Source organism: Pristiophorus japonicus, chromosome 14 (assembly GCF_044704955.1).
Source record: "Pristiophorus japonicus isolate sPriJap1 chromosome 14, sPriJap1.hap1, whole genome shotgun sequence".
Lineage (NCBI taxonomy): Eukaryota > Metazoa > Chordata > Chondrichthyes > Pristiophoridae > Pristiophorus > Pristiophorus japonicus.
This window is the reverse complement of record NC_091990.1, coordinates 94,795,878-94,809,110: the sequence shown is the minus strand read 5'-3', so window position 1 is coordinate 94,809,110 and position 13,233 is coordinate 94,795,878. Positions and strand designations below refer to the sequence as shown.

Sequence of the window (13,233 nt, the reverse complement as noted above, 5' to 3'; positions counted from 1 at the left end):
TCATATTATGGTCACTCTTCCCGAAGGGCCACGTTACTACAAGAATTGCCTGGCCGAAGACCGCCCTAGGTGGAGAAAGTGCATCCGGGAGGGCGTTGAGTTCTTCGAATCCCAACGCCGAGAGCGTGAAGAGGTCAAGTGCAGGCAGCGGAAGGAGCGTGCGGCAAACCAGTCCCACCCATCCCTTCACTCGGCGAATGTCTGTCCCACCTGTGTCAGAGTCTGTGGCTCTCGTATTGGACTGTTCAGCCACCAAAGAACTCACTTCAGGAGTTCTTTCCAATTCCGAAGGACTGCCTATGATGATGATGATTAATTAATCCTCTCTCATTGTACAATACTAGATCTAAAATAGTCTGCTCTCGTTGGTTCCTCACCATACTGATCTAGAAAATCATCTTGTATACATTCCATGAATTTGTCCTCTACACTATTACTGCAAATTTGGTTTACCCAGTCTATATGTAGTCCCCCATGATTATTGTATTACCTTTGGTACATGCATCTCTAATTTTCTGATTTATATTTTGCCCTACATTACCACGACTGTTTGGGGGGCCTATAAACAACTCCCACCAATGTTTTCTGCCCCTTGCTGTTTCTCAACGCCACCCAAACATATTCTACTTCTTGATTTTCTGAGCTAAGATGCTTTCTCTCTACTGTCTTTATCCCATCCTTTATTAGGGCTACCCCTCCTCCTTTTCCATTTTTCCTATCTCTTCGAAAAGTTAAGTATCCTGGAATATTTAGTTCCCAACTGTGGTCACTTCGCAACCACGTCTTCGTAATGGCTATTAGATCAAACCTATTAATTTCTGTCTGGCTATTAATTAATCTATTTTGTTGCGAATGCTTCACACGTTCAGATATAGTGCCTTCAGCTTTGACTTTTCTCTATTTTTCCCTGATGTCACCTTAGGCGGTAATGCCCTATTACCTTTGTTACTCTCTCTGTCGCTTCCTGACCCGCTCTGCTTATTGTTACCACAAACTCTGCTCCTCTGCCTTGACATTTTTCTTGCTGCTTTTAAGTTTCCTCTTTCCTGAATCCCCCCATCCCCCCCTTAATTTTCATATAGACTGAAAAGTCTTATCATGACATGGCAGCATTATAACCAATATAGGTGTTTCCAAGGCTCACTGAATTTGAAGGGCTCTGAAAAGCTATGTTTAAGCTAGGGTGGGATTTAAACAAAAAGAAACATAGAAAGCATAATCCTCCAGTAGCTGTAATCAAAGAAACTAGCAGGCTGATTTTTTGCAAATACATGGGATAATAATTGTTTTCAGAGTGTTAACTTCCATTTTACTAATGACTTGATTTATTGCCTCACTGGTGCATCTGGGAAGAGAATTTTAAATTGGAAATTGGCCAAGTGTGCTGATTTTTTTATGACTGCAATTATTACTGTTGTGTCTTCATTTTTAATGTCTTTTTTTTTAAAAAGGAGTGGGGGTGGGGAGGGAGGAATGTACTAAACAACTCTGCGAACTGTTGAATACTAATTGAACTAATTGAGCTTAAAACATATGCAGTGGAAGATGGTGAATCATTGTACTCCCTGTACTGACAGCACACACAGCTTCTTAATCACTCAAAACTCTGCAGAAGTGAAATAGTACCCATCACATTAGTTCTAGCTTTACCTGATTAATTTCAGCAGCCACAACGGCTGAAAGGAACAATGATTTAATTTAAAAAGTGCTTAGGACATATACATACACACACACAAAGAAAGCTTTCGCAAACACTTTTTCTCAAAGGCAATTTTAACCCCCCCCCCCAAAATGGATGGGTTTGAGTCAGGTGGAAAGTAAAAATGTTAAAAATTTCAAACAGGAACCCAAGATGCCTCGAACCCACCCACTCCAGTTTTAACAAGGGACAAGAGGCTCTCAGGAGCTGGGTCAGTCGTTGAAATCTTTTCAGGATGTGTGCCTTCATTTTAACAGGGTTTCTATTATTAACCCATGATGGCAGGGGAATAGGAGGCGAGTAGGGCTGGATCCATAAGATAAGTGCCTTTACAGCACTGCTTATGGGTCAGGAGGTTGCAGAAGTGTTTCCTCCAGGCACAACAAGCTTACCCTGCAACCCCCCCCCCCCCACCACCCACCCATCCTACCCCCCTGATCTCCCCTTGAAATCTTCCCCCCCCATGATTTGTCAGCTTCCCGGCGATCCCTTCCCCCCACCACCATCACATTTACTTGTTCCTTGGCTGCGGCCTCTTCCAGAGCCTTGCTCGCCTAAAAGGAAGCCAAGTGTGTCAATCAGGCTGGCTTACGGTTGGGGAACCTGGGGAAAGAAAAAAAAATCACTCCCGCCATGGAGTTTTAACTCCACGGCATTCAGAAAAGCCCGCACTTCTGGGTATCTCAACCATAATTCCTCTCCCAACCCCCCCCGCCTCCCACCACTCCAAAGCTCCACCCCAGTAAATATCGGGGCCAAAGTCCTTCAAAAATAATAAAATCACAGGCAGAGGTGCATGACAGGCAAAAAGCAGGGAGAGAAGATGGGGTGACAGCAGCAGAGAGCTGGCGGAACGGTTTGAGCGACAGAGTCACTGAACAGATGGTAATGGCAGAGGGTGGGCAGAGGTGAATGGCAATTAGAAGCTCAGAGCAAGCAGAGAGGGGTAAGAATAACAAATACATAGCATAGAGCAATGAGGAGACACGTGCACTGCATTAATATTTAAGAGCTAGTCTATAAAAGGCCTTTAAATATGACCAAGCCCCAATCCCTGGAGCGTGATTGCTGTTATCTTGAATGGCAGAGCTATTTCCTTTCTTACAGTGGAATAAATGGGTAAAATGAGAGCTGTGTTGGAGAGAAATTTCTTAACCTATAACCTTTGTAACTTTTATAATGTGTAGCCAGCTCCTCTGTCTTTCTCTGATGAATTATGGGACAGGGAGAATGGTCAAGTAAGAAATGTATACTTAAGCAGAAGGCATGGGTAGTCTCCAAAGTCCGGTGACCCTGAGTTATGGAGATAGGGGAAGACAGACAATGGGGGGTTGGAAAGGCAACGGATGTATAGCGCTTGTATTAATAACAGGAAGATAGTTCCTTGTTTTACTGCTGATGCGAGGTAAATAACCCCACTTGTGTGTGCGTATGCTAGTTAAACTTTGACTTACCACAATGTAAAGATAGACTGTCATAGCAGTACCATATAGGGTAAGACGTTACAAAAATGTTAGATAATTGGACAATGGTGTAAGGGGGCGGGACCGCCCCCAAAGGTATAATTGTAACTTGGAAACTTCGCTCGGAGAGAAGGGTGTGGCGAAGCTGCGGGGTTTCCCCACTTCTCCCAGAGCGCTCTGTACGAATAAACTGTGACGTTTCCCTCACTGTTCTCGGACTTGGTGTGGAATTTATTTCCCTTACAGATTTGGCCCTGCGAGCAAGGTGAATACGGTCGCCTCGGGTCGCCTAGCCGGTGGAGAGGGACGAGTAGTCAAGGTTTGACCGTCCAGTCAATTGGGCCCCAGAACAGGGCGACCCCTGAGCCCCGATTCACCAAAGAACAAAACGTCCGTGAACGGTGAGAAAAACCACAGTTGAACCGCGGGTTAGAGTCTAAGCTAGCATGGTGTGAGTGGTGTGTGTGTGTGTGTGTGAAAGAAACGAGTGTTCCCCGCCACCTCGATTGTCACAAACTATCTCAGTCACATAACTTGAGCTGGAATTAAGAGGGCGAATGCCCCACGTGAAGGCCAAGGATTAAGGTCGAAGGGAACAAACGAGAGGACAAAATGGCGATGGAAAAGTGGAACAGTGAGTGAAGTAGGGACTAATCTCCTTGCGACTTTGAGTCACACAGGTCGGGACATTGGGAGTCGTGTGTAGAACAATTAATGTGGTTGTAGTAAGTTGCGGGTGCAGCTGGAAAAGATCGTATTGGGTCGCGGAAGCGCCATTTTTAATGAATCGCAAGTGTGTTGAAACACCTCTGACGATAGAGACTGCAAGTCCTGAACGGAGCGCTGACAGTAGTAAGACAGCGACGGGAAAGACTGCGATGTCCAGTAAGGAATTAATGAGATCGTAGTAAGTCACGGAGGCCATTTTGAAGAATCGCAAGTGTAATCAGACACCTCTGACGATAAAGATTGCAAATCCACCTGGTAGAAGTGAGTAAGACCAGGCGTACCTCTGACAATCGTGAGACACTGACGTGAGACTACGATGAGTGGTAAGGAAACGGAGAGGGCCCCGCCTAGGGTCCCTCACCAGACTATACATGACCGAAAGGAGGGATGGGCCCCGACGGGAAAAAAAAAAGTGTGAAAGAACAGAGAGTGTGGTGGGAGATGCAGAAACAGAAAGAAAAACTGGGACATTTGAGAGGACGAAAAGCAGCCCTCAAAGCCTACGTGCTAGACTCCGTTCTAGTTATGAAAAAAAAGGATAAAGATGCAGCCTTGAAAGAAAGCAAATTGAATGAAATTGAAAGAAAAAGTGTCTTCGATTGTCTGAATTAACGAAGTTACCGAGAGACGAGCCCTCTGTGTAAAATACCAAAACCTAATTTGAAGAAAGGAGATCAAAAAAAAGAGAACATAACTTACTAAATACTAGTTGATATTGGCTGTGGAAAAAAAAGATATTGGTTTAATTGAAAAGATTTTTGGAAGAGGTAAAAGACACTCTCCATTGAAAGTGATTTTAAATTACGAGAAAGTTTCATTGCAGATTGAAAAGATTTCCAGAATAGACGTGTTTATCAAGAAAAGTCCCGAACAGTCTAAACAAGCAGGAGGGTTTTGAAAATAGCGAGGAGAAGAGATCTAAGCTATGCGAACTCAGCACAGAAAGAAAAATTGGGAATTAGAAAATCTTACTGATTTTAAAATTCTTGCAGGAAATGTTGGAATGCATACAGCGTGTGTGAAAATTTAAGTTCAGTAAACAAAATAGCTATTAAAAATGTGTGGTATCTTTTTAAATCAATTAAAAAAAAAATCTTTGGCAAGTACTTGAATTAGAAGTTAAGAAAAAAATGGAAATTTAATCTAAAATGCTGTCTGTCCTGATGAGAAGACTTCTATTATGACGACTTTACTAATGATTTCTGCTGATTTAACGGATTCCTAATTTCTAAGCAAGTTTTGAAAGCACAAAGACTTAAAAAAAAATGAAATTCGGATGGTTACGTGAAGTCACGTAATGACATCAGGCCTTCTTACAAACCTGTAAAGAAGTTAACCCTTTCCATTGACAACTGTTTTATTTTGGACATTATTCATTTGGATTTCTTAATAGAATAAAGACTCACCTGACAGATAAAGGAAATAGTGGGATAGTCAGAATAAAATAAAACAGAACTAGCCCATGTAATAATACTCGTCTGATACAAATAATGAAAGAATTATTCTAGGAACAGACTTAATAAGGGAATTTAAACTATTAATAGACGCCAAGCTTAACAAAATAATCTGGCCGCAAGCGGATGGACGTAAAAGCAAGTTCTCCGCGCCCTTACGAAACATTGCAAAAATGGGCAGTGCTAAACCACTGGCCCAGGATTAGGGATAAAAGTCGGGGGTAGACGGGGTGATATGCGAGGCCCTAAAGCCGGTATGGGCCAAAGCAAAGCAGGACACGGGCCTCGTTGACATGACGCCGGTTAACGTCCCAGGGCCCGAACATGAGGGACATAGGAGAAAACCCTGCAGAAGGCCTCCTGGGGGCAGTGAAGCCGCACCAGTGTGAGGAAGTGGATAGTGTGGCGCATGAGAAGGTGGACATAGTCCACCTTCACGCGGATACCTCCCCCGAGGAGCGGGAAGAGTGGAAGGCGATGGGAGGTGCCCCGGATAAAGGCTCAGTGTGGAGGAAAGAGGGGAAGGTCATAGCCCCAAACTGTATTAAGCACACTTTGTTGGACCTACACCACGGTGTGGCACATCTGGGCAGAGGGTCCATGACGGAGCTACTCACGCGCGAATGGTGGTGGCCTGGAATGGGCCGGGATATAGCCAAACACTGTCAGCGCTGTATAACATGTGCGCAACATAACCCTGGCAAGCCGGTTAGGATACGGATGGCCTATCAACCGAGACCAAGGGGGCCATGGGAAAATATACAGATAGATTTCACTGGGTCACTGCTGGACTCGTGGGGGAAAAGATACTGCTTGGTGGTAATTGATCAATTCACTGGGTGGGTGGAAGCGTTCCCCACACTACAGTGGCCAGGATACTGGCCGAGGAGATCATCCCCAGATGGGGGGTGCCAGTGCAAATGGATTCAGATCAGGGCACCCACTTCACAGGAGAGGTGATAAAGGCAGTATGTAAACTGATGAGGACAAGACAGAAATTCCACATACCATACCATCCACAGAGCTCGGGGATGGTAGAACGGATGAATCGAACCCTCAAGGTGGCGATTGCAAAGGCAATCCGAGAAACCAGGAGGACCTGGGTTGACGTGTTGCCCCTCATTCTAATGAAGTTAAGAGCGATCCCAAACAGGATGACGGGTAGAGCAATGCAACTCCCAGAAGGGATCGTCACAGGAGGGACTGATGTGGGAACCTTAAGGGATAGGATCAGGAGGTACGTCCTGGAAATGAGCAACAGTCTTAAGGAGATGAGAACGCAGGTCAGGGATAAGCAGCTCCGACAGGACGAGAAATTAGAATCTACCGCCCTCCCAGATGTGCCCCAGGCCGGGACCCGCGTAAAGGTAAAGGTCATCCCTGGGAAGCCTGGCTTTGCACCAAAATGGATAGGACCGTACGAGGTTATGGTTAGCGGAGATACATGTGCTTGTGTCGACATGAGAGGACGGGGGCAGTGGAAACACTGGACCCAGCTTAAGGTTTTCGAGCCGAAAAACTGCCTGTAGTATCCACTATTCTTTGATTCGCCCACAGGTCAATAGAGACACTACAAGCAACATATACGGCCATTTTGCCTTTGACTAGTTGTTAATATAAAGTGATAAGATGAAACTGTGTGCCACAGTCTGTATAGTAGCCTTGGTGTACGTCAAGTGCGGCGCGTGGGAAGCGAGAACTCCATGTAAACACCTTTCTGTATATGTCTTATGTTTATGCGTGAAATGGGAACTTTTCTAGTTGCTGGGTGTGCTCACATATCCCTATACATTCCAAAGGGGGAATTCCTTTGCGCCCCGTTCCACTGACCCTAACGGAGACTGTCAAGTGGCTTCTGAGCCAGAATGGCACAGATGGGAGGAGGACCATCATACCGCTACCGTGTGGACAACCACGGGGACGTCACCGAGTGGGAGAGTGCTGGGTACCCCATTAGTCAAACGTTCCAGGGATGGTACCAACCACCCTATGACCATAAAAGGGAGCCCCCATTCCTAGTCCTGACCAATACCTCGGGGATCGGGAGGCCAACCGGGACCATATGTTTAACCCGAAACGACACTAGCAGAAAGGGACATATCATAGGGTACAGCGATTGCCCACACAACCTCAATATCACAACAGGCGCACGGGTCACTATCCTCTCACGCCTTCCAAATGGCAGCGTATTTTGTGTGCGGGCATAGGGCATATCCCTGGTTACCCAGGCGATAGACAGGGTCCTGTTATTTGGGATATGTGGTCCCCTTTGTCAGACAGGTATGTACCCTGGCAGAGGTGCGTACACCAGGTCGACGAAGACGAGCGATTACCCCGGTAGAAAGACTCTTTGGAGTTGTGATGTTCCCATACGGGATAGGGCACACCATGGATGAACTAAGAAACGTAGAGAGGGTTCTGGAACAAATAGCTAACGACACTGCCGAGGCGATGGAGCGCATAACAGCTGAAATAGTAGCCATACGTACTACCGTACTTCAGAACTGAAGGGCCCTAGATTAGGTATTAGTCCAGAACGGAGGCACTTGCGCATTGATTGGGGCCGAATGTTGCACTTATATACCCGATAATTCGGAGAATATAACCAACCTAGCCGACCATATAAGGAGAGAAGTGAGGAAACTAACCACCCCAGATGGTGCAGTTGGCTGGCTGGGGGAATGGATGTCTAAGTTGGGACAAAATATTGTACAGGGGCTGATTTTGATTGTGGGCATATGCCTGGCCTTGTACCTCGCGGTAATGATGATTAAGATATGTATGTCCAAGTTGTGTACCGCGATACCCATAGCTGCCGAGACCCGCATCAACGATACAACAACCCAACTTCCACCCGCAACATATCAGAAGCTGCCCCTCCATTTTCAGCAGTACCACCAACTCCAGGCTCGCCCAAGAATTCTGGCACAAGACGACGACAGTCCGAATGTAGGATTGGATTGTTCTTATCCGCATGAGATGGGAAAAGATCAAAAGGAGGGACTGTTGGAGAGAAATTTCTGAACATATAACCTTTGTAACTTTTATAATGTGTAGCCAGCTCCCCTGTCTTTCTCTGATGAATTATGGGACAGGGAGAGTGGTCAAGTAAGAAATATATACTTAAGCAGAAGGCATGGGTAGTCTCCAAAGTCCGGTGACCCTGAGTCATGGAGATAGGGGAAGTAAGACAATGGAAGGTTGGAAAGGCAACAGATGTACATCGCTTGTACTAATAACAGGAAGATAGTTCCTTGTTTTTCTGCTGATGCGAGGAAAATAACCCCACTTGTGCGTGCGTATGCTAGTTAACCTTTGACTTACCACAATGTAAAGATAGATTGTCATAGCAATACTATATAGGGTAAGACTTTACAAAAATGTTAGATAATTGGACAATGGTGTAAGGGGGCGGGACCGCCCCCAAAGGTATAATTGTAACTTGGAAACTTTGCTCGGAGAGAAGGGTGTGGCGGAGTTTCCCCACTTCTCCCAGAGCGCTCTGTTCGAATAAACTATGACGTTTCCCTCACTGTTCTCAGACTTGGTGTGGAATTTATTTCCCTTACACTCAGTATTCACATCATCATAGGACCTCCAATACATTCTTAGGGAGGAAAATATTTGGAGCAACTTGTATTTTTAGATACTTATAATCATTCCAACTTACCTCCTCTGTTGGAAACCCAGTAACAGAGGTTCTAACTTGTCCCTGTGAGGCGGGCAGTGTTTCAGGGAAAGTGACATTGATTCTATATTTGTTTTTATGCAGTTACATTGAAAACAGTAAATGCTGAAAATGTACAGCATCGGAGATGATTTGGATGGGCACCAGCTGAAATAATGACCTTTCATTTTTCTTTCTGATCTAGTTGGACCAGTTGTGTGTTTCCAGCATTTATCTAAGAATTATATCCCATGCATCTTTACTGGTCAACCTTTCTTTTTTCATTGCGTTTTGCTACATAACAGCAAGGGAAATGCACATTAACATTGCAGTAAACAGCCTGATCAGGATCTGGGAGCTGTTGAGTGAGGCCACTGTTGTTAAACGACAATGTTGGTGGTCACCAAAACACACCCAGATCTTAAGCACCAAGAACTCCATGTAAAAGAAATTTGATAAACTTACCTGTGTACAGAGAGATGTGCAGTGAATCGATAATTTCAAACTTCACTCCGGGGAGAAATGGCCGCCACTGGAAGAGAAACAAATAATCAATGAGCAGGTGGCTGCTGAGATATTCTCCAGGGTCTCAATCATGAACGGGGATTCCAGATGTTAATGCAACTTTTGATAGTGGAGGACATGCAAATTAAGTCTCTCCACAGAAGAACTCAAGACACTTTAAAAAAAAGCTTTCACCACTAACATAGCACAATTGGCATGCACTGTTTTTTAATGCATTTTTTCCCTTTTTCTCCCTTTCATCCGAATTCATCCTGGGATAAGATTCCTAGCTGCAAAAACCCTCTGGTATGTCATTCTAGTGGCCATTTTTCATGTATGAGCCTAGGCAGTGGATTTTGCTACAAAATTAATCTGCAGGGAATCCCAGGTTACCTCAATCCTGTCCTCATCCAATATCCAGCTACATGCATTTTCTAATAGGGGCTCGCAGGATAGCTATCAGGAGTGGGGATCCTGGCTGGGACACGGGCCAACTGAAACACCCCTATTGCTGTGCTGGCTAAGATTAGCTAACTCAGTCCAGGACCAGAGATCAAATTGGCAGTCCAACACCTCCCACACATTAGTGCATTAATCTCATCTAATTACTGAAACTCACTTATAATCAACAAAGTGAAATATCAGTCGGGTTAAAAATCAACTTTCCACAAGTCTCACGGCACATTGACAAAATAACCAAATGGGCTCTGTTGTTTTCTTGGACTAGAAAAACTGCATAATCATTAAAATTCAGGAGGTTTTTTTTTAAAAAGTACACCAAAAGAGTCCCAAATAGAATATGACCCAAATATTTAATGATTAGATTTAAATAGCACCTCGCATTAAAATGTCCCAAAGTGCTTCACACATAATGAATTACTTTTGAAGTGTAGTTACTAGTGTTATGTAGGCAAATGTAGCAATCATTCTGCAACATCAGCATCCCACAAACAACAATGAGATGAATTGATGGTGCTAGTTGAGGGAGGAATGTGGCCAGGGTACTTGGAGAACTACCCTTTTTCAATAATGTCACAAGATCTTTAATGAGCATCTGAACCACCAGAACTGATAAATAACATTTAACGTTTCATCTGAAGGACTGCAACCTCCAGCAATGCTGTGCTTCTTCATTTTAAGGGTCAGTCTAGATTATTCATCCAAGTTCCAGAATGGGGCTGGAACAGACAACCTTCTGACCTGGAATGCTAACTCATCCAAGTTGACATACTCCATTTATTAGGTTGATCATGACCCCACATAGCCTGCCTAAATGCCCATTTGACTTACTGCCCTCAAGCTATTTGTTCACCCTGAGCAGTAGAGGCATTTATTCCAAGACATCTGTGGAACATAAAGGTCAGTGGGTTATTTCTAACTGAAAAGCAATGTTGACAATGTCACATGCTCTCAGGATTTGCTGATCACTAGTACGACTGAGTGAAAACATTTACTTTGGGTCTTGCAATATGTTGTCAATACAATAACTGGTACATGAGTGATGAGATTTAAGAGATAATCCTATTTATGACATTAGGAAGCACTCTGCAGATTCACTGGCTATATGTCTTCCTGACCTCATTCAATGATTCACACTAATCTCTGATCACATACTTTCTTCTGGTGAGGGTATGATGCATTAAACCGAGATCCCGTTGGCCCTCTCAGATGAACGGAAAAGATCCCACAGCATTAATCAAGGAAGAGCACGGGAATTCTGCCCGGTGTCCTGGCCAATATTTATCCCTCAACCAAAACCTAAAACAGATGATCTGGTTGTTTATTTCATTGCTGTTTGTAGAAGTTTGCTGTGTGCCAATGGGCTGACGTGTTTCCTACATTACAGAGTAACATTGCTTCAAAAGAACTTGATTGGTTGTAAAGCGCTTTGGGACATCCTGAGGATGGTGAGAGACGGCAAATAAATGCAATTTCATTCATTCATTTGTACACACTAATTGTGAAGTGTGGTCCACCAGTGTTGGCAGAAACCAGAGGGAGGTAGATAGATGGCAGCAGCCTGGTGACAGCTGCAGTTCACCTCATGCCCCAGTGCCCACCCCCCGTTGGGGAATTACCTTCCCTCTGCCTAACACTTACCCACAGTGATAGGGCACCAAAGGGTTCACGCTGCAAGGCGCCACCTCTTTTAGAACTTTGTACACACTGTTTGCCTGGTCTGCAATCAGCCTCCAGAATGTACACTTTAAAGCCGTAAACACATTCAAAGAGAAACAGCAACCAAGTCCAACAGAAACACAAACATAGCGCCACTCATCCAGCACCGCAGAAGCCTCCCTTTGAAAGCCTGGGCATACGTTCCAACCAACAGTTAAGAGATTTTGAAGCTTAGAAAGGCTTCCTTTGTGAAGAGAAAGCAGTTTTGCAAACATCACAGTGCCAGACTTCCTGTCAGGAGGGATTTCCATCAGATGTGTTCTGTACCAGGTTTCATTAGATTTCAACTCCTTGCATTCTTCCTTCTGTATGATTTAAATGTGACAACTGTGCCAGTGATCTGAAGCTGATCTCTAAATGAGTTGTGCAGTCTGTAGTGGCGTCGCGAAATCAACAGTAAACACTCTGTATGGCTGCAAAACAAACCTCTTTTGAAACGTGCATTTTGGCTTGAGTTCTGGCAGGAGAATTTACAAACTTTATTCGAATTTGTCATGACCACAGTGGGAAGAAATCACATTCAGGGGAGGGGCAGAGCAGAATGTCCCAATGGAATGAAAAGAATAACGGCTACAATTTAAAGGGATTCATTGTAGAAAGAGCTGGCTACATATCGTTTTTGCCACAATTCTATTTCAGCATTTTTCAGCAACTTTTTGAAAGATAGCGCTTCTTTAAATAATACGGTTTGGAGCATTTTATAACAAAGAATGTCAAGTGTAAAGAGTACGCATGCAGCTACCGTCCGGCAGAAGTTTGCAGAGCAGGCAAAACATCATGTCAATTGGCGTGCAACGCTGATTTGACACCAGTGCTGCCATTTTGGAGATCAACCTCTCTTTTAAGGATGCACAGCTGAACATGCGTTCAGCAGCAGAAAGGACCCCCACCAGCGATATTTAAAGGGATCATCAACTATTACACGTTAGATGCTGGTTGATTTCTTCTGGCAGGGGTCAAGTTTCGGCCTGAGTTGCTCTTATTTTTTTGGAGCAACTAGTTTAGAATGGAGTATCTTAGAAATTGCAATTCTCGGCATTTAGTTTGCTCCAGTTCTAGTCAGCTGGAACAGTTCCATTTTGGAACAGATTATTTTTTTCAAAAGGGGGCGTGTCCGGCCACTTATGCCTGTTTTGAAAGTTTAGGCAGTGAAAACTTACTCCAAACTAACTTAGAATGGAGTAAGTGTAGATTTTTGTACGCTCAGAAAAACCTTACCTGCACTGAGAAAATCAGGCATAAGGAAGAGAGATGGGGCAGGGTGGGGGGGGGGGGTGGTGGGGGTGGGGGGGTAATGGAAGTTTACAAACATGAAACACATCACTTTTACAAATAAAGAGCCATCATCAATAATAAATGATAAATAAATCAATCAATCAAAAAAAATTAAAAAATTAAAAACATTTAAAAAATCAATAAATATAAAATTAAGTTTCTACTCACCAACTGCAGCACCGGGAGCCCTCCAACAGTGTGCTGGGACGGCCCCCCCCCCCCCAGTGTGTCTCTCTCTCTCTCTCTGTCTGTCAGTGTCTATGT

The 13,233-nt window shown here is 44.3% G+C and overlaps 1 protein-coding gene across 1 annotated transcript in view; it reads right to left on the bottom strand.

Annotated features, from left to right (window-relative positions):
* LOC139279435 (N-acetyl-beta-glucosaminyl-glycoprotein 4-beta-N-acetylgalactosaminyltransferase 1-like) overlaps nt 1-13,233 on the bottom strand; it is a 980,786-nt gene that overhangs the window by 244,548 nt on the left and 723,005 nt on the right. Inside the window, exon 9 of the mRNA XM_070898559.1 lies at nt 9,478-9,544. Coding sequence (XP_070754660.1) covers nt 9,478-9,544 — 67 coding nt within the window. The remainder of the gene's footprint in view (nt 1-9,477; nt 9,545-13,233) is intronic.